The 24876-nt window shown below is 45.2% G+C and overlaps 1 protein-coding gene across 1 annotated transcript in view; it reads left to right on the top strand.

The window, feature by feature from the left end:
* Positions 1 to 16841: 16841 nt before the first annotated feature.
* The window catches only part of LOC122198418 (chondroitin sulfate proteoglycan 4-like), a 61748-nt gene continuing 53713 nt past the window's right edge, over positions 16842 to 24876 (top strand). The window contains exons 1-2 of the mRNA XM_042903027.1: positions 16842 to 16963; positions 18837 to 18984. Coding sequence (XP_042758961.1) covers positions 16842 to 16963; positions 18837 to 18984 — 270 coding nt within the window. The remainder of the gene's footprint in view (positions 16964 to 18836; positions 18985 to 24876) is intronic.

A 24876-nucleotide genomic window follows, 5' to 3' on the forward strand; every position in this document is an offset into this window, starting at 1 on the left:
CGTACTAATTAAAAACCCATTATGGCCCAAGCATGGTTACAGACACTGGGGTTACTGCAATGATCAAACCAAACCCCTGCCCACATGGAGTTCACATTACAGCACGGGAAGGCAGACGATAAATAAGGACGTAAATATTTACGCGACCATAAATGATATGGAGAAAAATAAAGCAGCTTAAGTGGGATGGAGGAGTTATTTTCCAAAGGTGACCAATGAAAGGACATTTCAGCAGAGACCTGTAGGCAGGGAGGGACGAGCCATGAGGATACAGGAGTGTTGCAGGCAAAAGGAATCAGGTGTGTCAGGACCCTGAGGAGGGAATATACTTAGGGTGGCTGTCTACTGTGGGGTCGACTTTTCCCTGTCACTCCAGACATATCTGGCATCTTGTTGTTGTTCCTCAGAGCTCCAGGTTTCACAAACTGCTACTCAGAGAAAGGAAATAAAGTTTAGTAAAATGATAGGTTGCTGCTGTTCGACTAGGAAGCGTTGTAATCTCTTTGAAAAGTACACAATTGCCACTCCTTCCATCTGGCCCTTTGATGTTTGCTGATTTAGGGGTACAGTATTTCCCATTTTCCAGCCATCCCTAGAGGTCCCCTCCCCTGCCTATCACAAGTTCCCTCCAACTTTGTGTTTCACAGACATCCCACACCCCTCCTTTTGCACAAAAACACTCCCAGGTGGTGGTGGTTGGGGTCTGTCTTAGGTTGTAAAACCAAGTCTATAACTTTGATGTATTAAGGATCTGGGCTGCGGTGTTTGCCGAACTTCTTGGCATTTCCTTTCCTCCTTCCCACCGTGCAGTCCTCATGTAAATTCTGAGGCCAGCTACTTTTCCACAGAGGAGTAAATAAAAGAAAGGTGGTGGAGGTTTGGAGGTGAGCACAGGTCATATGGGCCTTGTAGGCCTTTGTAAGGATGTTGGCTTTTTCCCTGAGAGATCCCTAAAATCGTGAGCTTTTCTTGTCTCCTTACCTCTAGGTCACAGAAGCAGCACTGATAGATGTCATTGTCCCCATGCTACCCAATTGTCAGAACTTTTAAATCTCATGAATATCTAGCCTTCTACTTCCCTTACCTAGAAAAATGCCGACACTGGGTCAATAGTATACTTGACCTCCTCTGTATCTGATGTAGAAGCTGGTACTACAGGAGAAAAGAACACAGTTGTGCAGGCTGATGAAAGACCAATCTCTCTCTCTCTCTCTCTCTCTCTCTCTCTCTCTCTCTCTCTAATATATAGTCACCATATAATTTACTGATCCAACTGAGACATGGTAGGGATTGAATGGTTACCATACATAATTATACCATGAAAATAGACATAAACCAGGACTGGCTTGGACACACCAGGAGTAATGTCAATGTCCTTATAAACAAGTTCACGTAACTAAAGTGAGATAGGGAAGCTAACAGGATTTCATTTTAGAAAGGTTCCACTTCTCCTGTTTTCCAGCTAGGCCCTATTTACTCATGTTCTGTATCTTACTTTGCATCTGGGTAAAAACCACTCTGTTCCCAGTCAAAGGATGAAGCAAGAAAGTTACTCATTCTTTCCAGTTTCTCCTAGGCCCCCAAACACCTGATACATCTAAGAAGAGCAGGATCCCCAACATATTCCAGGACATTAGCTTTAAACAAACCCTGGCTGGTACTGACATCAATGCTTCTACCTTTGATGATTTATAAAATAACACCTATTGTTCACCTGTCATTCACCTTTGATCACATCTCACCTTGGATTCCTGGAGAAACATGGACCCTGGATCCCTTTCCAATACAAACCTCTAGCCCCAAGCCATGAAGAGACTCATTCCCCTTTCCTTTCTGAGTCTTCCAGACGCCCCATCTGTTATTCTCTGTCACTCAAGCCATTCAGTATACTCTGTTTTCACTTTTTCTGGCTCAAGTTTGATCTCTCTCCTGCACAAATCCAGGGAGCCCCTTGGCTGGTCCTGCGGGAGTCCCCTCTGGGTCCTCAGACCCTGCCTGCCTGCATCGAAAGGAAAGGGAAGGATCACGCCAATGATGAGCCTTCCACGCCCATATTGAACCCACCGATACTTAGCAGACACCTTTCATCCCATTTCATTGGGAAGAGTGAGGCTACCCAGCTCAATTCTCTGTGCTCTGACCCATAAACTTGCCATATGCCTTAAGTTCATCCTCCCCTCCTCTTCTCTTGCTCAGGACTGATCTGCACTTGTGTCTGGACCCCATTTCCTCCTGCCTCTTCCAGGACCCACCTCTAGTATCCCTTCTCCTGAATATTCCAACTCTCCTTCTCTATTTTCACCACCTAAAAGCCAGCTCTAATTCTAAAAATCCCTTTCCTGATATTGTGTTCCCCCTCATTCCTAGTTGAACTCCATTCCTACTCTCACTCCATTCCTACTCTTCCACCCAAACTCTTGAAGCAAGAGCCAAACAGGATGCCTCTTTTCTGTGTCCCACCCACGCAGGGCAGTATCATTCCTATCTCCTGCTGAATTATTACCGCTACACTCATCAAAATCAGCTTTCTCCAAGGGGCCCAAACCATTGGACAGTTTTCATCTTTATCTTCCTTGACTTTTTTTAGGTGTTGATGCCTTTAGCACTGTTGAACATTTGTAATAAACATTCTCGACTTCCTCGACCCCCGTGCAGCTGGAAACCCCTGGTCTCTTGGCACCTCTCTCAGGCTGTTCTCATGTCGTGTCCTCCAGAATCATTGTCACCAGTACATTACGATGAACTACTACTACCAGAAGAAGGTAAGAAACACTTGGAAGTTGCAACTTCCTGCAGGTGGCACCAGAGACGCAGGATCACCGGCAGGTAGGCTGAGCAGGGGCTGTGGAAAAGTTGGTGCTGCTCTTTATTTTTCATGAAAATACTCAGCGCTCTGGATTTGGGGGAGCCACGTGGCCCAGGGGTCTCCTCAGTGCATGTTAATCCTTCAAGGGTCACCCAGTCGTGGGTGGAGGCAGGACTGAGTCACATGAATAACTTGCATGCGGGGGGGTGGGGAAGCCAAATAGTTCTTTGGAAAGCAGAGTTCAACAACTTAAAAATCAATTTTTTGTTCTAAGATAGCCAAAAATGGTTGCTCGTGGTTTCTTCTGTTTCTTTAACTAGGGTTACCAGAACACAGCTTCGTGTTAGAAATGCAAGGTCAGCAGTCTTGGCTAATGAGGTCTGGAGCCTGCTGGTATTGTGTCTGAGCCCCTGGGGCTGTTCAGTGGGGGGGTGGTGGCACTTTCTGATTTTCCAGTTGCTGAGAAGTCCACAGGCCCCCTGTGGACATATTAAATGGCCACAAACTACCCTGGAGCTTTGGGCTTCCACATGGGGCCTGACTCTACACAAGCCTTGCGGTGGGCTTGTGGGGAGTACTTACCACTCAGAGCTGGCCACGTAGACCCCTGTCACTCGGTGGGTGACTTTCCATCAAAGCCTGTGACCTGACAGAGCCTTGATTCTGAATGAAGCCAAGCAGGAAACGGTGTAGTTGGAAGCATTGGATTCGCCACTTGTGGGAAGGTTACAACGATTCCCACTGTGGCTACAGACAAGAGCCAGCTTTGTGTGTCTTGTGTTGCTGAAAGGTCCCTGTACAAGTTCATTTGTTGAAGGCAACACGGAATGTAAGAGCTGACAGGGACCACAGAGACCAGCCAACCCAACCTTCTCATTCTTTTTTATTTTTTTTTTTTTAATTTTTTTAAATGTTTTTATTTGTTTTTGAAGGAGAGAGAGAGACAGAGCATGAACGGGGGAGGAGCAGAGAGAGAGGGAGACACAGAATCCAAAGCAGGCTCCAGGCTCCGAGCTGTCAGCACAGAGCCCGATGCAGGGCTCGAATCCACAAATGGTGAGATCATGACCTGAGCCGAAGCCGGACGCTCAACCGACCGAGCCACCCAGGCGACCCATCCTTCGCGTCCTTCGTAACATAGATTTCAAAATGCGGATTGTGGTTTGACCCTCATCGTTGCCTCCGGCCACATGATTTCAAAATTTTTTACATCCCTTCAATGTTAAGCTATTTGTTACTGACCGCAGTGCAAGAAATGACAGCCAGGTAAAACATGGAGATTTTTGAAGCTAAATCCTTCATACCAACTGCTTCCAGGACATCTCTCATCTCTTTATTAACCCGTGGCCAACTGACTTCTGTTCTCACTCTGTACAGAAACAGCTCTCAAGGCCTTTGTGTTCCCCATCCTCTTGTGTTCGTATGCTGTCTCCATAGGCTCATTCTTCAAAGTGTGGTTCGAACACCGAAAAGGTCTCCCGTTCTGCTCACGTTCATCATCAATGGCCTTTTGTTCTAGTTAAAACCCCTTTCATGGGGTTTTGTTCCTTGCAAGCAAACTAGTGTGGGGAGTAATATTTTTTTTAAATGAAACAAATCCCTGCATCCCTCCACACCCATTGCTTCCTTTTTTCCCTTGGTCTTTGCGTGCATTTGAACAGAATCTTTCAAGGAAAGGATAACTTACTTTGCTGAAAGGCAACAGGAATAGTTAGCAGTCCAAGTTGCTGCCTCCCATCCTGTCCCAAGCACATCATGTAGATGATCTCATTTAACCTGGAAACATCCACATGGAGGTAGGTCCTACACCGTGTCTATTTTTCAGATGATAAAATAGAAGTACAAGGTCAAATAACTTGCCTTACTGAGCAGTGGAGCTGGGATTTGAATCTCTCACCGTTTACCCAGTTAGAGATGATAGAGCCTCCATGAAAAGCCACCTCCACAAATGATGGAGCTGTTACCAAACTGCAGCTCAGTTGTGTTATTTCCCCCTCCCTTCCTTACAGTTACTGTTTAAACTTGGGCCTGGGGTTCTTTGACCTCCCGGGGAAAAAAGGAGCTGAACCTAGGTTCCTGCAGAGTCAGACTGACCCAATTCCAGTCTTCTGGTTTCCAAGCCGCCCCCTGCCAGCCACCAGCAAAGATGCCTCGGCCTCTACGTTATTAGCTGTGGGTTCTCTTTTCACGTAGACTCTCCCATAAAGTGTTTATCTTCCTATATTCGAGGAAGGGCAAAAAAATATTTGCACTTTCCCACATGGAGGAATTTCCTCTTTTCTACTCAGAACAGCTATCTTGAAATAGCCCATGCCTTGGGCTAGGCAGAACTCTCCTGTGGCCTGGGTAGAAGACTGTGTTGTGCTCTAGGCCACTGTGTTATATCAGTGTGGCACCAACTATGTGGGTTTTGCAAGGTAAGAAGGGACCTCTTGTTTGCTCGAGGTAGTTGGTGTGGAATCACTCTGCTCCTTCCAGGCAGTGGTTCTGTTCTTGAGAAATTCAGAATCCTTGACAGAAGCCCTCACTTTCCTCAGGCAGCTTTCTAGAACTCAGAGAAGTTAATCTCTGCAGCAAACTCTGACAAAATCGCATTTGCCCTTTCTTTCTTCCTTCTGTTGACTTCCCAGGAGGTTTAAAGCATCCTGAGATGTTCTTTTAAAGACTGGTGTTTCAGAGCACCTGGGTGGCTCAGTGAGTTGAGCGTTTGACTCTTGATTTTGGCTCGGGTCATGATCCTAGAGTCACGGGACTGAGCCCTGCATCTGGGCGCTGAGCGTGGAACCTGCTTAAGATTCTCTCTCTTTTTCCCTCTGCCCCTCTCTCCCACTCTCTCTCTAAAATAAGAAAAATAAAAAAACAAACAAAGACTGGTGTTTCTGAAGTTAGCAGTGACTTCTCAGAGTCTGCCTCATTTCAACCCCACTGAGGTCACAGCCATTGCCACAAAAAAATTGGCTCAATTGTCTTTAAACTAGACTGAGAGTAGGCTCTATGGGAGTTCTGAGTGCTCTTGGGTAGGCTCTTTAATATGGCAAATACAAATCCCAGTCTACATCTCAGATTTGCAAGAATGATGACTTTATTTTTTAATAGTCAAATTTCATGATTCCATATCCTTTTCTGCTGAGTGGCTAAACTCCATCTTGTTCTATGCAATGTTCCTTCTCAACACCCAGAAGGCTGAGAGGAATAAGATTTCCTGCTCTGGGATACAGGATAATCAGGGGGAAGCGGTCAGAATGGTGACATTGGCGGGTCCTAAAGAAAGGCAGGGCCCCATGGAAGCAGTATAATCCCTACACGTAGATTTACGGGCTTCAGGAAGACAGGAAGACACCAGGAGAGAAAAATGGCTGTGATGTGTCTTGGCAGCCAAGGCCTTATCCAGCCTCACAAAGAATATCTACACCAGGTTGGCTGAGAACGTTCAGAGTGGCTTGGGAGAAACAGACAAGTTTCTGACAGAGCCATTCATGTGGCAATGAGGTGTCTCTATGGAGCCTACATGGACTGATATCCAAAGACCCCAGGGGGTGAGGAGTGTCTCAGGAGCCACCCCCACAAGGGCATTGAGGAGCAGATAACTGCCAGCCCTCTTCTCTCAGTCATCCCTGATGCCTTGGTGCTACATAAATCTCATGGAACTTCAACAGCTTGGGGGAGCGAGATGCAGGAGTGAAAACTTCAAGGGACTGAGATACAATTTTGCATCCACAGCAAATTGGGAGGTCAAAACTGAAAGCAAGTTGAGTTTGGGAAAAATATAGAAAATTATCATTCATGCACACCTGAATCTGTGAAGCTAGACTTGTATACCAGTCCTAGTGAAGTATGGATTCATCAAAAGAACTCAGAAGAATCTCATGGAAACAAAATCTGGAGGTACACCTGAGCTTTGCGGGGATGAGAAAAACGGGAGCAGTTGCTGCCTGTGGCTTTGACTGTCCCTTCTAATCAGCTTTTTCTCTGGGCCATGGGGCCAATCTCCTGTCTGTAAAGACTGAGACAGAGGCACACGGCTTTCTCTTCTGACTCATAGTCCCTCTTCCTCCATAACTTCAGTGAACATGGGTCTTTGGTTGGTGCTCACTAAGGACCCATGTCCTTGTGAACCACTGGCCCTGTGGCTGCCACAAAATCATTGCATTCATAGTGCCTCTTGGTTGAAACGTTCTCGTTTGCCAGGGTAATGCCCTTTTGATCAGGAACCCACCTGGTTCAATTCTGCAGGGTCAGAAGGTGAGGAGTCAGTTAAATCAGACACGACCGCTCAAAGCAGTCACATCGTCAAAGGTATATAGGTTGGAAAGTTTCAGAGAAGAGGGTCTTGGTCCCAGAGGCTTTGCCCAGTCTCGAACTCCCCCGTGTTAAAATTACTGCTGTACATGTCCTGTACACCTCTTTACCTTGTAACGTTCTTGAAAGTAGAAGCTCTAATTCATTCGTTTGCGCCATGATATCTTTGCGTGCCTTCTGCATCTGGGAGGGTTCAGCGAGCACCTGCTGAATGAGGGCACATCTCTCTAGTCTTACACCTTCGTATCTCTGTATTCATTTTCTGTTCTCTATACCTTTATTTCTGAGCGAACAGCATTCTGGTTAAAAACCAAATAGAATAATTCTGGTTGCTGAGGTGTCACAGGTGAGGGCCAGCCAAAATGATTAGACTTGAGTATGACCCTGCTGCATGTGGATTTCCTGATGAGACACTCTTAGGAAACATCCTGAGAGTCACCATGGTTACAGTTGGGCTTTCCCTAACAACCGAGCATCTTAGTTCCTCATCATTTTAGAGCTGTCTTAACCTCTATGGAAATTAGCTAGAGACCACATTCAATCTTTGAAGCATTTAAGTGATAGATTACAACTAATTTAAAGAAGAGGAGCGAGTGGCACTCTACAGGGAGAAATTCCTAGTCCCTTTTTGACACTTGGAACGATCTTTCTAAATTAAAAGCTTCAAGTTTATTAGTAATCATCCCCTCGGTTTGAGTCAAGAAATGAAACTATCTGAAGTTTCTCTGTGTGCTAATTAAAAGAGCTCTGTTTAAATGGCAGAGCTGTCCCGATGCCAATGATGATAAAAGAGAATTATAAAGTTTTGAGCCTAGAGGGAGTTTACAGATCATTTAATCCAATCCTTTCATTTTATAGGGGAGGAAACTAAAGCCGCTATAAGGTATGTGACTTGTCACACAGGTAGAGCCCAAGCTATAACTACCAACCACCTGGTCCAGGGTTCTTCACCCTCAAGAAGATCAGAACTACTATGGGCAGTGGGGTGAAGCCAGAAATTACTATCATGGGGTGATTTGTGATTTATAATAAGAAATATATATTTTGTCTTAATTTTTTGTTTGTCTTAAAACCCTTGGAAGTTCCTAGGTGATGAGAAGGATAAAAAGTGTCTCTTTTGTTATGTTAATGAAGCTTTTTGGAAAGCCCCAGGTAACCTTAAAGATGGAGGCTCCTTGCCCAGGAAACCAATCCTGTGATTAGAAGGTAGGAAATTTCAGTCCCATTCCCAGACCCCCAAGGAGGGGAGAGGGGCTAGAGATTGAGCTCAATAACTAATGGCCAATGATTTAATCAGTCGTGCTTATGTAATGATGCCTCCATGGAAACCCAAAAGGAAGGGGTTTGGAGAGTTTCCAGGTTGGTGAACTGGGATGTTTCCATGTGCCACTGGGCCAGGCCCCAAACTGCATGAGAACAGAAGTTCCTTTGTTTTTGACCTTGCCCTATATATCTCTTCACCTGGCTGTTGGTTCCGATAACAAGTTTCAAGTTCAAGTTGACTCCTACGAGTTGATTCTTTCAAGTTTTTTCTGTGTAGCTGGGGTGCAGGGGCCCAAGAGCAGCTGGCTCCAGGGGTCCCAAACAGACGGGGTTCAACCACTCACCACTGATAAAATCCGAAGGCAGAGAGGCCAGCAGTGGTGAAACAAGAAAGGAATTTATTTCAGTTAGGCTAACCCTGGGAAGGAGGACTAGAGACCCAAAGACTATCTCCAAAGTGCTGAAAAAACTTCCAGGTTTATGTAAGGAAAATGTGGGACAGAGGTCGGTGGGTCCGTGCAGGTGGGCTGTATGTCTCTCAGGGATGCTCAGAAACTGGTTAGAGAAATCCATGGGCCTGACTGAGCTCCCTGGTAAAATGAGAGTGCCCAGTGATTTCTTACCATGGACCAGGCACCGTGCTCAACAAGAAATCCTCATGAGCTAGCTAAACCACACAACCCACGATAGGATCAGCATTTTCTTCATTTTACAGACCAGGGGACCCAAGCTAAGACAAATGAAAGATTTGCCCAAGGTCACATACCAAAGTCACTAACTAGTACCCAAGCTGACATTTGCACTCAGATCTCTTAAGGTACCCTACCTGTGTTCTTAACCAGAGGTGATATTTGAGTAGAGCCTTTTGGGGCACACCGATGAATAGTCTGGGGCCTCTCAGGGGAATCTTGTTGTGCACTGCCCATGTGTTAAACTTATGTGAGTACCTGAGGCTGTCAGGAGAAATTCTGCATGTCTATATCAGCCTGAGCCGAACCGGCCCTTCAGCCCTGGGCTGATTTATATGAGAAGCTGCCCCTCCAACTTGGGTAGAACGGATCCTGCCAGGGGTGGGTGCCAGGGAGGGGCAGGAAGTAGAGAGCAGTTCCCTGAGAGAAGTAGGGTGAGGCTGCCAGGAGAATGGAGGGCTGCTGAGCAGGAGAAACATGTCTGTTCAAGAGCAAAACAAATTACAGATTGTCTACTGACGAAAAGGTCAAAATTGGATTCCACGCTGTAAAAAGGGAAAAAAAACCCTTCATTACAGAACTAAAAAAGGAAAGGAAGGGGATATGAAGTCATCCTTAATTTGATTAGGAACAAAATATCACCAGCATTGATGGCCTCTGTGGCACATTCGTTAGCATTTTGTCAGACTTCTTAGTTGCAGAGAACACAGCCAGGGAAGCGCACCACCCAGAGAAGTTGATCTAGAAGGCCCCTGCTTTTATTGGTCAAACCCCGTTCTTGGCAGATTCTGCTCAAGTCCGTTTTACCAGAAACCTCACACCTGGGCGGAGGCTTTTCCTCTCTATGAGCATGGGCCCCAAATCAGAAGGGGAGAGTTTCTGCCCAGGACTCTTGGGCCTTGATTATTCCCTCTGATAGTGGCTCCAAAAATTTCAATGAAATAACTTGACGGGCCGTCCTTTAACATTCATACAAATGAGGCTCACATTTGATAAGCAATGATTATGTCCTCTTATCGCCTCCCACTCTTAGTCGTTCGGCCCACACGTTTGCTTGAGCCAGCGCAGCAGGTGTACATTGAAGACACAGCAGTAAGCAGAACGCGCCCCCTGTCCTGGAGCTCAGGCGGGTCAGGGGAACCGTCTGCCTCACGGCTGGTGTGAGAGTCCCACCTCCTTAACTACCAATTCCCCTAGCCTCCCTTTGTCACCACCTCCTGCTTGCACATTTCACCCCGCCGTAGAGGTCGCCCGGCTGGGGGGTGGGGGTGGGGGGAGCACGCGCCCTCTGCCCGCGACGACTGCATGGGCGCAGGACCCCCGCACCAGCCCCGTTCGGTTTCGCCAGCGGCCTGGGAGAAGGTCGGGCCGGGCCTGTCGCTGATGGGGCGCAACAGCTGCAGGTCGCAAATGGCGCTCCCCGCCCCGGCCCAGCCCCCGCGCTGGCTGGGGGCGGCGCCCCCCGGCCGGGCTGCGGGCCCCCGCCGCGGGCGGAGAGGGGGCGGCGCAGGTAGCTGGGCGGCCGCCCGGGAGTAAGTGCGGGCGCGGGGCCGCCGCGGCGGGATGGGGCGGCTCGGGGCCCGCCGCCTCCTCCTGCTCGCCGCCTGCCTGGGGCTCTGCGGGGCGCGCGGGGCGCTCGGAGGTACGCGCCTAACTCCCCCTCCCGGTTCCTTCCCCGGCCGGCCGCGCCGAGCCCGTGAGCGGAGGGTGGGCGAGCAGGGGCCAGGGCGCGCGGGGGGCTCTCCCCGGACTCCGGGGGTCCCGGAAACCCCGCGGCGACCCTGACTCTGCCTCTCGGGTTGGGCTTTCCCGAGCCGGGCGGCGGGGAGGAGACGGCTCGGCCCTGCGCGGTGGTGGCCGTGCGGCCGCGGGAAACTTCCAGCTCCCGCCCCGCGCGGCCCGGCCCCGCTGGTTCCGGGGAGCCCCGGGGTGGGGGCTGTTCCCGAGGTCCGCGCGGCCCTCGCCGCCGCTGGGGGGTTTCAGAGTTGGACTCCTGGCGGCACTCGGACGAGCGGGACGAACGAATCCTGTCGTCCTCCCTTCTGCTTCTTTGCGGCTCTGCGCCTTCCCCAGGCCGGGTGAGGGGTCCTGGGCTGCACAGGACCGGCCCGGGTTTGGGGCCTTAAACTCGTGAAATTCTTTGGTCGCTGGCCTGGCCTGTTGTTCTGTAAGTCCCTCCACCAGTCCGCCTACATTTTCTGGACCTCATTCACTGGAAATGCTTTGCACTTCTATTGCGCTTTCCAGAAGTCAAGGATTACTAATAAAGGCATGATTATTTAGACTTTTTACATAACCGAGCCCTGCACTTGGGCCTTCCCGCCCACCATGGCTCCCTGAAATTTAATTTAGTTCAATGAAAGACTTCCTTTGTGACTTTTTAAAGATAACACATTCTAAAACTACGGCCTTGGATCTCTTTGTAGGATTCGGATTAAATTCTGAACGCTTATTTACTGCATGTTAGGCATAGAATAGGCAAACAGTGCCATTGCTGCCTACACCGCCTGGTGATTTCACTGGGCGCTTCAGAGTAATGTTGCAGCCCTAATGGCATCTGGAGTATGGACACTTCACTCTCCTCTTACCCTTGTTGCTCTGTTCCAAGCGCCTCCTCTCCACCCTCCTCCCTCCTTCCTGCATCCTGCCAGGACTGAAGGGTGGATTGGCCTGGGCTTGGAGGTCTAGGGCTGCGTAACTGAGGCTTTGATGTGGCTTTGAGAGGGAGGGTTCCAGTTGTACAACTGGGAGATCTGGGAGGGCAGTGCATGGTTCTGATTGGGTGGTGATCAGGGATAAGCCAGTAATCCAGTGGTTGGGGTAGGGGGATGGTAAGTCCAAGCTTTGGAGTCAGATGGGCTTCAACTTGGGTGCTATCATATGTTCCCAGAATGTCTTTGCGAAAGTGACTTTCCTTTCTCTAGGTCTTAGTTTTGCATCTGTAGAATTGAGATAATCACTTCTTCAGGGAGGCTTGAAGAAAATACTCTATAAGACTTATTCACAGCCGAAGAACTACTCAGTAATTCTCATTTCCCTCATTTTCTACAGATTAGCATCTTTCTTTGTCATCCATGCAATTGATTTGGAATGAGGCTAAGAACCTATGGATTAGATACCTGTTTAGGGGTACGGAATGTGGATAGGGAATGTTTCTTGAAGAATTCCATGGGGTGCCTGGGTAGCTCAGTCCATTGAGTATCTGACTCTTGCTTTGGCTCAGGTCATGGTCTCACTGTTCTGTTCCTGGGATCAAGCCCCGCTTGGGGTGTGGTGCTGACAGCACAGGAGCCTGCTTGGGATGCTCTCCCTCTCTCTGCCACTCCCCCACTCATGCACTCTTTCTCTCAAAATAAATAAACTTTACGTTTATTATTATTTCTTTTTAATTTAAATCCAAGTTAGTTAATATACAGCGTACTAATGATTTCATGAGTAATATTTAGTGATTCCTCACTTACATATAACCCCCAGTGCTCATCCCAACAAATGTCCTCCTTAATTCCCCTTCCCCACTTAGCCTTTCCCCCCACCCAACATCCCACCATCAACCCTCAGTTTGTTTTCTGTATTTAAGAGTCTCTTATGGTTTGTCTCCCTCCCTGTTTTAATATTATTTTTGCTTCCCTTCCTTTATGTTCATCCGTTTGTGTCTTCAATTACACATGTGAGTGAAATCATATGGTGTTTGTCTTTCTCTGTGTGACTTATTTTGCTTAGCATAATACACTCTAGTTCCATCCACGTTGTTGCAAATGGCGAAATTTCATTCTTTTTGATCGCTGAGTAATATTCCATTATATATATATAGACATATATGTCTTTCTCTCTCTCTCTATATATATATATATATATACCACATCTTCTTTATCCATTTGTCAGTCGGTGAACATTTGGGCTCATTCCATACTTTGGCTATTGTCACTAGCACTGCTATAAACATTGGGGTGCATGTGTCCCTTCGAATCAGCACTCCTGTATCCTTTGGATATATACCTAGTAGTGCAAATGCTGGGTTGGAGGGTAGTTCTATTTTTAAGTTTTTGAGGAACCTCCATCTGTTCTCCAAAGTGGCTGCACCACTTTGCATTCCCACCAGCAATGCAAAAGTGATCCCCTTTCTCCACATCCTCACCAACATCTGTTGTTGCCTGAGTTGTTAATTTTAGCCATTCTGACAGGCGTGAGGTCGTATCTCATTGCGGTTTTGGTTTGTATTTCCTTGTATTTCCCTGATGATGAGTGATGTTGAGCATTTTTTCACGTGTCTGTTAGCCATCTGGATGTCTTCTTTGAAAGTGTCTATTCATGTCTTTTGCCCATTTGTTCTCTGGATTCTTTGTTTTTTGGGTGTTGAGTTTGATAAGCTCTTTATAGGGATACTAACCCTTTCTCTGATATGTCATTTGCAAACATCTTCTCCCATTCCATCAGTTGCATTTTAGTTTTCTGATTGTTTCCTTCCCCACGCAGAAGCTTTTTGTCTTGATGAGGTTCCAATAGTTCACTTTTGTTTTTGCTCTCCTTGCCTCCAGAGACATGTCGAGTAAGAAGTTGCTGTGGCCGAGGTCAAAGAGGTTGTTGCCTGTTTTCTCCTCTAGGATTTTGATGGCTCCCTGTCTTACATTTAGGTCTATCATCCGTTTTGAGTTTATTTTTGTGTGTGGTGGAAGAAAGTGGCCCAGGTTCGTTCTGTGTGCCACTGTCCAGTTTTCCAACACCATTTGCTGAAGGGACTATTTTTCATTGGATATTCCTTCCTGCTATGTCAAAGATTAGTTGACCATATGTTTGTGGGTCCATTTTTGGGTTCTCTATTCTGTTCCATTGATCTATGTGTCTGTTTTTGTGCCAGTACCATACTGTCTTGATGATTAAAGCTTTGTCACACAGCTTGAAGTCCAGAATTATGATGTCTCCAGCTTTGCTTTTCATTTTCAGGATTGCTTTGGCTATTCAGGGTCTTTTCTGGTTCCATACAAATTTAGGATTGTTTGTTCAAGCTCTATGAAGAATGCTGGTGTTGTTTTGATAGTGATTGCATTGAATATGTAGATTGCTTTGGGTAGTATCGACATTTTAACAATATTTGTTCTTCCAGTCTATGAGCATGAAATGTTTTTCCTTTGTGTGTGTGTGTGTGTGTGTGTGTGTGTGTGTGTGTGTGTCTTCTTCAATTTCTTTCATAAACTTTCTATAGTTTTCAGTGTATAGATTTTTCACCTCTTTAGTTAGGTTTATTCCTAGGTATTTTATGGGTTTTGGTGCAATTGTAAATGGGATCAATTCCTTGATTTCTCTTTCTGATGCTTCATTATTGGTGTTTGGAAATACAACTGATTTTTGTACATTGATTTTATATTCTGTGACTTTGCTGAATTCATGTATCAGTTCTAGCATTTTTTTTGGTGGAATCCTTTGGATTTTCCACATAGAGTATCATGTCATCTGCGAAGAGTGGAAGTTTGACTTCCTCCTTGCTAATTTGGATGCATTTTATTTCTTTGTGTTTTCTAATTGCTGAGGCTAGGATTTGCAACACTATGTTGAATAACAGTGGTGAGAGTGGACATCCCTGTCATGTTCTTGAACTTAGGGGAAAGCTCTCAGTTCTTTCCCATTAAGGATAATATAAGGGGGGGGGGGGTCTTTTCTATATGGCCTTTGTGACTTTGAAGTATGATCCTTCTATCCCTACTTTCTTGGGGGTTTTTATCAAGAAAGGGTGCTGTATTTTGTTAAATGTTTTTTTTTTTTTTTTTCTGCATCTATTGAGGGGATCATGTGGTTCTTATCCTTTCTTTTATTATTGTGATGTACCACATTGGTTTGTGGATATTGAACCAGCCCTGAATCTCAGTAATAAATCCCACTTGACCATGGTGAATAATTCTTATAATTATCTTGGGATTCGGTTGGCTAGTATCTTATTGAGATGCTTGTTTGCATCCACGTTTCTCAGGAAAATTGGTCTGGAGTTCTCCTTTTTAGTGGGGTCTTTGTCTGGTTTTGGAATCAAGGTAATGCTGGCCTCATAGAATGATTTTGGGAGTTTTCCTTACATTTCTATTTTTGGAAACAGTTCCAAAAGGATAGGTGTTAACTCTTCCTTAAATGTGTGGTAGAATTCCCCTGGAAAGCCATCCGGCCCTGGACTCCTGTTTGTTGGGAGATTTTTGATTACTGATTCAATTTCTTTACTGGTTATGGGTCTGTTCAAATTTTCTACTTCTTCCTGTTTCACTTAAGGTAGTTTATATGTTTCTAGGAATCTGTCCATTTCTTCCAGATTGCCCAATTTGTTGGCATATAATTTCTCCTGATATTCTCTTAATATTGTTTGTATTTCAGCAGTATTGGTTGTGATCTCTCCTCTTTCATTCATGATTTTATTTATTTGGGTCCTTCCTTTTTTCTTTTTGATCAGTCTGGCTAGGGGTTTATCAATTTTATTAATTCTTTCGAAGAACCAGCTCCTGGTTTCATTGATGTGTTCTACTGTTTTTGTGATTTTGATATCATTGATTTCTGCTCTAATCTTTATTGTTCCCCTTTTGCTGCTGGTTTTGGGCTTTATTTGCTGTTCTTTTTCCAGCTCTTTTATGTGTAAAGCTAGATTGTCTATTTGAGACCTTTCTTCCTTCTTAGGGAAGGTCTGGATTGCTATATACTTCCCTGTTATGAGCACCTTTGCTGTATCCCAGAGATTTAGGGCTGTCATGTTTTTATTTTCATTGGCTTCCATGTACTTTTTAAATTTCTCTTTAATTTCTTGGTTAACTCATTCATTCTTTAGTAGGATGTTCTTTAATCTCCAAGTATTCATGGTCTTTCCATGGTTTTTCTTGTGGTTGATTTCTAGTTTCATAGCGTTGTGGTCTGAAAATTCGCAAGGTATGATCTCCAACTTTTTGTACTTGTTGAGGGCTCATTTGTGACCCAGTATGTGGTCACTTCTGGAGAATGTCCCATATGCACTTGAGAAGAATGTGTATTCTGCTGCTTTAGGATGAAGTGTTCTGAATACATCTGTTAAGTCTCTGTGGTCCAGTGTGTCATTCAAAGCCATTGTTTCCTTGTTGATTTTCTGCTCAGATGATCTGTCCGTTGCTATAAGTGGGGTGTTGAAGTCCCCTGCTATTATGGTATTATCATGAATGAATTTCATTGTTTCTGATTAATTGATTTATGTATTTGGGTTCCTCCACATTGGGGGCATAAATATTTATAATTTTTAGTTCTTTTTGGAGCATAGACCCTTTAATTACGATATAATGCCCTTCATCTCTTGTTACAGTCTTCATTTTAAAATCTAGTTTGTTTGATATAAGTATGTCCACCTGCCAAGTGGCACCTCCCTCCAGAATTTTATCTCAGATGGGGCTGTGTTTCAAAAACCCCACACTTCAGGGGCACCTGGGTGGCTCAGTCAGTTAAGCATCTGAATTTGGCTCAGGTCATGATCTCACAGTTCATGAGTTCAAGCCCCACGTTGGGCTCTGTGCTGACAGCTCGAAGCCTGGAGCCTGCTTCAGATTCTGTGTCTCCTTCTTTCTCTGCCCCTCCCCTGCTTGTGCTCTCTCTCTCTCTCTCTCTCTCTCTCTCTCAAAACTAAACATTAAAGAAAAAAAGTTTTAAAAAGAAAAAAAACCCCACACTTCAGAGACCCCCACTGCTTGGACCCTAGCTAACTCTCTGGAGAAGGTCTCACTGAGCAATGGCTGGGTGCCGGCTTGCCCCAGAAAATGTTCGTGCAATTGTGAAGTGGCAAAGATTCAGAGATTATGGCAAATCACAACACACAGCCATTGCCAGGTTTCACCGCACTGTGTCATCTTTGTCCCAATCCCAGCAAACGTGGCTGCTCTCCGGGGTCCACTCAGATCTTTGCCTGTGTTGAGGCCGTGTAGCCTCTACCAAATGCACTCCAATCGGGGGAACCACTTCTCTCCGGGTGGCACATGGACCCCTCAGACCCCGCTGCGTGCACTGAGCTTCAGAACTTCAGACTCTGCACTCCACTGTTTATAGAATCCTGGCAGTATTGAAACCTCTCCTTTCTTCCCGTCAGTGGATTGGGAGAACAGATTTCTTGTTCAGCCCCTGTGAGTGTTTTCACTCTTTCTCTTTCTCTCCAGCTACTTTCTAAAGAGTGCTTCTCTTGCACAATCCCGATGCACCGCACTCTCCTTCCTTTCTCTTTGTCTCTGTCCCCTCTCCGCCAAAGCAGCTGCTTACCATCCATGGCTTTTCTCTCCCCCGCTCCTGTTCACCTCTCTGCACCGCGTACCTGTGGAGTTCTGTGGCTCAAGTTATGCAAATTGTTGTGTTAATCCTCAGATCAATCTCCTCGGTGTTCAAAAATGGTTTGGTGCTGATCTAGCTGCATTTCAGGGACATGACAAGCTCAAGGTCTCCATGCCTCTCTGCATTTAACTCCTCCTCCTCATAAATACACTTAAAAAAAAGAGAATTCCATAGCGTAGACAGTAGCTCCCCCTTATCCGTGGGAGACACATTCTAAGACCCTCAGTGAATGCCTGAAATCACAGATAGTACCAAACCCTATATGTACTATGTCTTTTCCTATAATACATACCTATGGTAAAGTCTAATTTATAAATTAGGCATAGTAGGAGATCACCAAAAACAAGAAAATAGAACAGTTGTAAAAATATACCATATTAAACGTTGTATGAATGTGATCTCACTCTCTTAAGATATCTTACTGTACTGCTCTCACCCTTCTTGTGATGCTGTGATATAATAAAATGACTATGTGAGGAGATGAAGCCGGGTGAATGATGTCAGCCTTGTGACATAGCTTTAGGTTTCTATTGCTCTTCCAAGGATATGTCAGAAGGAGGATCGTCAGCTTCTGGACCATGGTTGACCACGGATAACTGAAATCGTAGATTTGGGGGGGGGGGGGGGACAACTGTACTGTCAGCATATATACTGTTCTTCATCCATAGCTCTGATTGCAAGACAAATATTGGAGACTGGGGTCTCATCCAAAGCTACTTTGGGGCACTTGGAAGAATATTTTTTGAGTAGCTAGATATGTGATCTGATTTCAGGTTTCTTCCTTACTTCCTTGGATAATTCAGGCTGTTGCTTTGAAGACTCTCCCTGTCAAAGGCTTAGGTGAACTTTTCTCAGTCCCTGGGGGACACTGGGATATGTCCTCAGCTTGGAGAGTGTCCCCACCACAGGGAGCCACTTTGTCTGATAAACATACTGTCGTGGTAAAGATATCTTTTAGCATATAGGGTATCTCTATTTGCAAATCAAATATCAGTCCTACTGTCACCACCTACTTTCTCAAGGTACAATATACACTTAACACTAGACCCAAGTAGGAAATAGTTCAATAATTTCTCTTTTTTTTTAATGTTTAGTTCATTTTTGGGAGAGAGAGAGAGACAGACAGAATGTGAGTGGGGGGAGAGCAGAGAGAGAGGGAGACACAGGATCCAAAGCAGGCTCCATACTGTCAGCACAGAGCCTGACACAGGGCTTGAACACACAGACAGCGAGATCATGTCCTGAGCCAAAATCGGCACTTCAACCGACTGAGCCACCCAGGTGCCCCAATAATTTCTCATGTTTGACTACCTTCTTATCAGATCTCGTTAGAGTATTATTGCTTTGACCTCATACCAGCGCTGATGAAGAGCTTGAACAGGAAGAGGAGAAAGCACCAGCACTTCCAGTTCCTTTGCGTTACTGGCCCTTGCGTTATTTCCATATATTTTTCATCTATGGCTTATTTGCAGGAATTGTCAAAAGCGACTGATCCTTTTAGTGAAGGTTTGCGGATCTGTGTGCGGTGTGTCACTGAATGGGAAAGAGGATGAGGCCATTCGGTGTCAACGCATTGTAGGATTCCCGCTGCCCGCCCAGGGAGACTCGAGTACCCAGCAAGTGAGGCATGTGGCTGGTCTCACACAGACGACTGAGACAAGATGCCCATCAGTCTGTAAACTAGACACGCATAAAGTCTCAATTCTTACTTTTATAGAACAAGACAACCTGCGAAGTCCTAATATTGTCTTCTGGCTCCACAGTGGATATCTTGGCACCACGCTTTACCATTTCTTTTTTTCTTTTTTTCTCCACGTTGCCATTTCTACCTGAAGCTGGGGTGCCCGAACCCAAATGCTGCCCCCGGCCAGTGTGTCCTGGTGAGGCAAGCAACAGCTGGTGTGGCAGGAGGTGACCCGGAGAGGTGAACCGTGGGGCTAGAACACCCAACCGCACTTATGGTTGCTGTGCTGAACAGGTCCCGGGGCTGCCTGATCAGCTGATTTGCGCAGGGAGACCAAAGAGTTCAGGTGTTTGATTACAGTCTCTTTCATTTAAAATATCTTAATTAACATTTAAAAAAATGGGTGCGCCTGGGTGGCTCAGTTGGTTAAGCGACTGACTTCAGCTCAGGTCATGATCTCACGGTTTGTGAATTGGAGCCCCACACTGGGCTCACTGCTGCCGTCACAGAGCCCACTTCCAATCCTCTGTCCCCCTGTCCCTCTCGCCCCTCCCCTGCTCGTGCTTTCTCTCTCAAAAATAAATAAACATTATATATTATATATATTATATACTATATATTATATACTGTATAATATATATGGTATATATTATATACTATATAATATATATTATATACTATATAATATATGATGTCATAATATATAATTATATGTATTATATTATATATTATATTATAATATATAGTATATAATATATATGGGCGCCTGAGTGGCTCAGTTGGTTAAGCATCCAACTCTTGATTTCAGCTGAAGTCACGATCTCATGATTCATGAGTTTGAGCCCCGCATTGGGCTCTGAGCTGGCAGTGCAGAGCCTGCTTGGGATTCTCTCTTTCCCTCTCTCTGCACCTCCTGCATGCACGTGGCCTCTCTCTCTCAAAAATAAACAAACTTATATATATATAGTTTATATATATATAACTTTTATATATATGTAGTATACTATATATATATATCTTTTATGTATATATAGTATATATATAACTTTTATATATATATAGTATATATATATATATACAGCATATATATATGTATATATGTATGTGTATATATACGTATATATATATGCATATATGTATGTATATATACGTATATATATGCATATATGTACGTATATATATACGTATATATATGTATATATATATGCATATATATATACATATATATAATATTTTTAAAATAGAGCTGTATAGGCCTTACAAAGCACAAACAAAAGTCATAACCTCTGCTTCTGGGGCCCTTCCCAATGCTACTGCTTTATTCACCTCTGCATTCCCAGCACTTAGTCGAGTACCTACAAATGACAGTGCTCAATAAATACGAGCAACTGAATGACAGAATGTACCCAGGGACTGTGGAAGGCAGAATAATGGCTCTCCAAAGAAGTTCACATCTTAATTCCCAGAACATAGAATATGTTGCTTTGCATGGCAAAAGGAACTTTGCAGATGTGATCATATCATAAGACGGAGAAGCTGATATGTTGGAAGCGGAGGTGATGGCTGGCTGGGGCCGCAAGCCAAGAAACGTGGCAGTCTCTGGAAGCTGCAAAAGGCAAGGAAACAGATTCCCTCCCGGAGCCTCCAGAAGAAATGCAGCCCTGCAGACACCTCGATTTTAGCTCAGTGAGACCTTTCTTGGACTACTAGCCTCCAGAATTGTCAGACGATAAATCTGTGTCATATCAAGCCACTGCATTTGTGGTAGGTAGTCTGCTGCAGCAGCAATAGGAAATGGAGGTGAAAGAGCAAACACAGACATGCATAAGGGCCACGTGTGGTGCATCCAGGATAGGACATGGGAGCTATGTCACTAAGGAGGGAGTTGTCAGCTCAATCGGCACCCAGCTAGGGACCAGGACTGCCTCACTACTTCATTTCAGGGGTGCTGTGGAAGCGACAGAGTCTATAGGAATAGCTCCCCCTGGCGTCGTGCAGGACACAGCCTGTGCGACCCTATGGCAAGCAGGCGTGGAGAATGCTGCCCTGAGAGTAGCCGAGGGCAGGCTACGTGCTGGTTTTCTCTTTGCAACCTGAGCAGTTGGCATAGTGACTAATGTTTGGGGAATGAATGAAAAGTGAGAACCTGGTGGATCCTGTTCTACAACAGCAAGAATTCCACGACTGTGGATTGCTCTGACCCCACCCGGAAACCCAAGATTGGCAGCTACACAGTGGCCCTGGGCCTACTCTCCACTCTTTCCCCGCCTCTTACAGTGCCAGCAACACATTTAGCATAGAGATGTGGTGCCAGGGGCCCCCCTCACCCCCCAGCCCACTAAACAACCACCTATCCTGCAGCCATGGAGAAAATACCTCTTCCTGGTAGACCTTGACTTCCTGTCCCAGCTTATGTGTTAGCGGACCTGAGCTTTGTGGAAGAGAGGTAGAACCCCCCCACCCCTTGTTGGGGTTTGCATTCAATGAACAAAGGAGGTTGCACCTCTCAGGCATGTTAGATGTTGGAGCTAAGTTATTTCATACTTGGAAGTTGTCTTCTTTCTTAGCGTGCTCCGGATGGTTAGGACAGTTAGTTGTCTCTTGAATAAGTATCCAACTTAACGTTTCATAAAGCGTGCAACGTCAATGCCACAGTAAGGCAGTGCAGAGATTCCCCAGAGCAGATCTGGGGGTTAAAGTGTGGCTTTCCTGTTCAAGTGCAGTGACCCCCTTCACAGGGTCAGTGTGAGGAAGAGCTGCTTTGTAATGTCAGCCCTCCTCCTACCACCTCATCTTAGGACTCTGTGAAACGCAAATGCTCTAGCCGAGAAGTTTGTTTTTGTGGTTTCTTCTCTCTCAGGGTCCCCCTCTCAGTAAGGGGATATCCAGGCAGAAATCTCAAAATTAATCTAGGTTAACCGGATGTCCTCTCCCTTTCCCTGGACAATCTAGCTTTTTAAATATTTCTTGAACCCACCCACTTCTCCCCTGTCTGCTCCCCACTATCCCTTTGAGCCCATTTTCTGTGCTTCAGCCAAAATCATCTAAATTGCAATCATTTCCCTGTTTGGTCCCTTTAGGGCTTTTTTTTGGATAGAGTCTGAACTCTTGCCTTGGCTTACAAAGCCATCATTTATTGAGTGCTTACTATGTGCTGGGCACTCTTGTAGGTACAGAGGATTGAGCAGTGACCAAGACTAGCAAGGGTCCTGCCCTCAAAACTTCACATTCTGTTTGGGGTGGTGTGGTTGGAGCTGGATAATAACCCAGGAAACAAATAAAGAAGGTAACTAGACGTGATGTAGGGGCCTCAGAAGGATTAGCCACTTTATTTTTGTTGTTGTCGTTAAGTTTCTTTATTTATTTGAAGAGAGAGAGCATGAGCAGGGGAAGGGCAGAGACAGCAGATAAGAGAATCCCAAGTAGGGTCTGCTCAGCACAGAGCCCAAAGCAGGGCTTGATATCACGAACCATGAGATCATGACCTGAGCCTAAATCAAGAGTCTGGCTCTTAACCGAGCCAGTCAGGCGCCTCAAGGAGTAGCCATTTCAAATTGAAAGTTCAGGGATGGCCTTTCAGCTGGACACAGCAGCAGGCGCCCTCTGACATTTACCCCCTCATATGTCTGTAGTTTTTGCCTGGCTGCTCCCCTCTCTGTGCTCAGCCAGGTTGGACCTTTGGTTCCTTGTAGTCACTGGTCTCTTTGTCTCCTATTCCTCCCCCTTGTTTCTCTCCTCTTTCTCTCGCCTGTCCCTCATTAGGTCTTTCTGGAAGCCATCTTCCTGCCTGCTGGAAACACCTTTCGTTCATCCCCCTTGACTAGGCTGAGTGTCTCTGTTGCAGTCTACATTTCCCAAGTAATAATCAAGCCGATGTAATTGCTTGACTGGCAGTTACGTCATTCACCTTCAAACACCCAGGACCAATCGAGCATTTGGTATATTTGTGGGCAGCATAAGTTCATGCAGGGTGGGCACTTAAATCTGCCAGGGAGAGACACTTTATGGGCAGATTGCTCCTTTCTTCATAAAAACAAGTTGCCGATGTACCAACTTTCTACTCTCACCTGGGTTGGATATATTCTTCTTTTTGGCAGCTTTCTCTTCTGATAGTCTGCAAGCCCTTTGGTCTTAGTAATTTCCTACCTCCGACTCCTGATAGCACTGGCACATAGGAGGTACCCAATAAATAATAAATCAGAAATCCCTAAACAACACCAAAGCCAAACAAGAAAAACAGAAAGCTGTAGTTTGGAAAAAGAAATGGGAGCCATTTCTAAGGTAGAGAAAAATGAATCAAATAATCATCTTCTTGGGGGAAATTATAGAGAAATATCAATGTTTATTTTTCCTGAAAAGTCTTTTACCCACCTGACTGCCAATCTTTGGCTTCCATTCAACCATTTCACCTTTTATACAAGCACATAAAACCAGGAAGTTGCTCTGATTTTTGTTCACTTTGATTTGCCATACACATGTAATGCTGAAGTCACAGCTTTTCCTTCACTGCAGGTGGAGATCACCTTTCTCTTTCTAGAATTTCTTGTGCTTTGATTTGCTTTTTACTATTATTTTGAGGCACTAACTAAGAGCCACAAAAGTTGGAGCCCATTTGGAGATATGTGAGGACACAACTGGTTCCAGGCTGTCAAACCAGAAGTCTTAAACCCGATTCCTCGTTTTTTCCCTTGAGGTCATGGAAATTTCTAGCCACCCGCTGAGCCTGGAATTGATTTAGTGCCAGGGAGGTGAGCCGTGGGAAAATAGAACATTACTTAGTCATTCTCAGCAGTAGATTTTATGATTTAGAAAACATTTCCTGGCTTTGAAAACTTAACAATACAGCCTCTAAGTCAGTCAAAAATGAGAGTAAGGGGATTCGTAATGAGAAATTCCAGGACTATATACACCAAGTGGGATAGCTAGTGGGTTTGTAATAAATTGTTTCGTCTCTACAACCTTATTGCTACAATCTGGTTTTATGGAATTATTATTTCATTATTAATGGCTGTTTTTAACTAGAGAGAAGAGTGCTTATACGTATCTGAAAAAGTGTGTAGAGATCAGATTCATCTCTGTAAGAGCTTTGCATCTTAGTGAAAACACTGGATTGGTGGTGGGGAATGCTTGGTTTTTGTCTTCGCTCTGTTTTGAAGTAACTGTTGACTCTACGTAAGTCCCTAAGCTTCTCTAGGCCTGAGTTTACTCAACTATAAAATGAGGGTCTCCCGGGTTAGTGTCTTTTGGTTCAATAAATGCTTGTTTTCTACTTACTTTAGATTGGGTTCCCTAAAAAGAGCAGCATGGGCGGAGATTCTTGTGCAAGTAAATTACTGAGTGAGGTGACCAGGAAAGAACTGTAAGAAAGGAGGGAAGCAGGATAAGGCAGGAGAAGAAACTAAGCAAAGATCTGGTTTTAATTGATCTAATATTGGCCTGATCCCAGAAAGGGCTCTGGGATATGAATAACAACTCAGAGCTCTACGTATTTGATACGTCTGTTTCAATCAGTCAATGACCATAGGTTGCCCTCTAGGGCAGGGGGTATAATTTCACTGAAACTCCAGTTAAGCAGCTGGAGGATGTGTATATGAACCTTTTAAAGGGGATCTCAATGAACTACCAACAAAACCTAAGATACCACCTGTGTGTCAGTCGGTGTGAGATATTGGAGAGGGAGAGATAAAAAAGAGATGACTCCTGGTCATAGGAAACTCAGGGAATAGTTCAGGAGATAGACGAATAAACAAGTAATTTCAGTACAACATGGTGAATCCTAGAATAAGGGAATATACAGAGTGTTGTAGGAACAGAGAAGCAGACATTGC

Source organism: Panthera leo, chromosome A1, assembly GCF_018350215.1.
Source record: "Panthera leo isolate Ple1 chromosome A1, P.leo_Ple1_pat1.1, whole genome shotgun sequence".
Lineage (NCBI taxonomy): Eukaryota > Metazoa > Chordata > Mammalia > Carnivora > Felidae > Panthera > Panthera leo.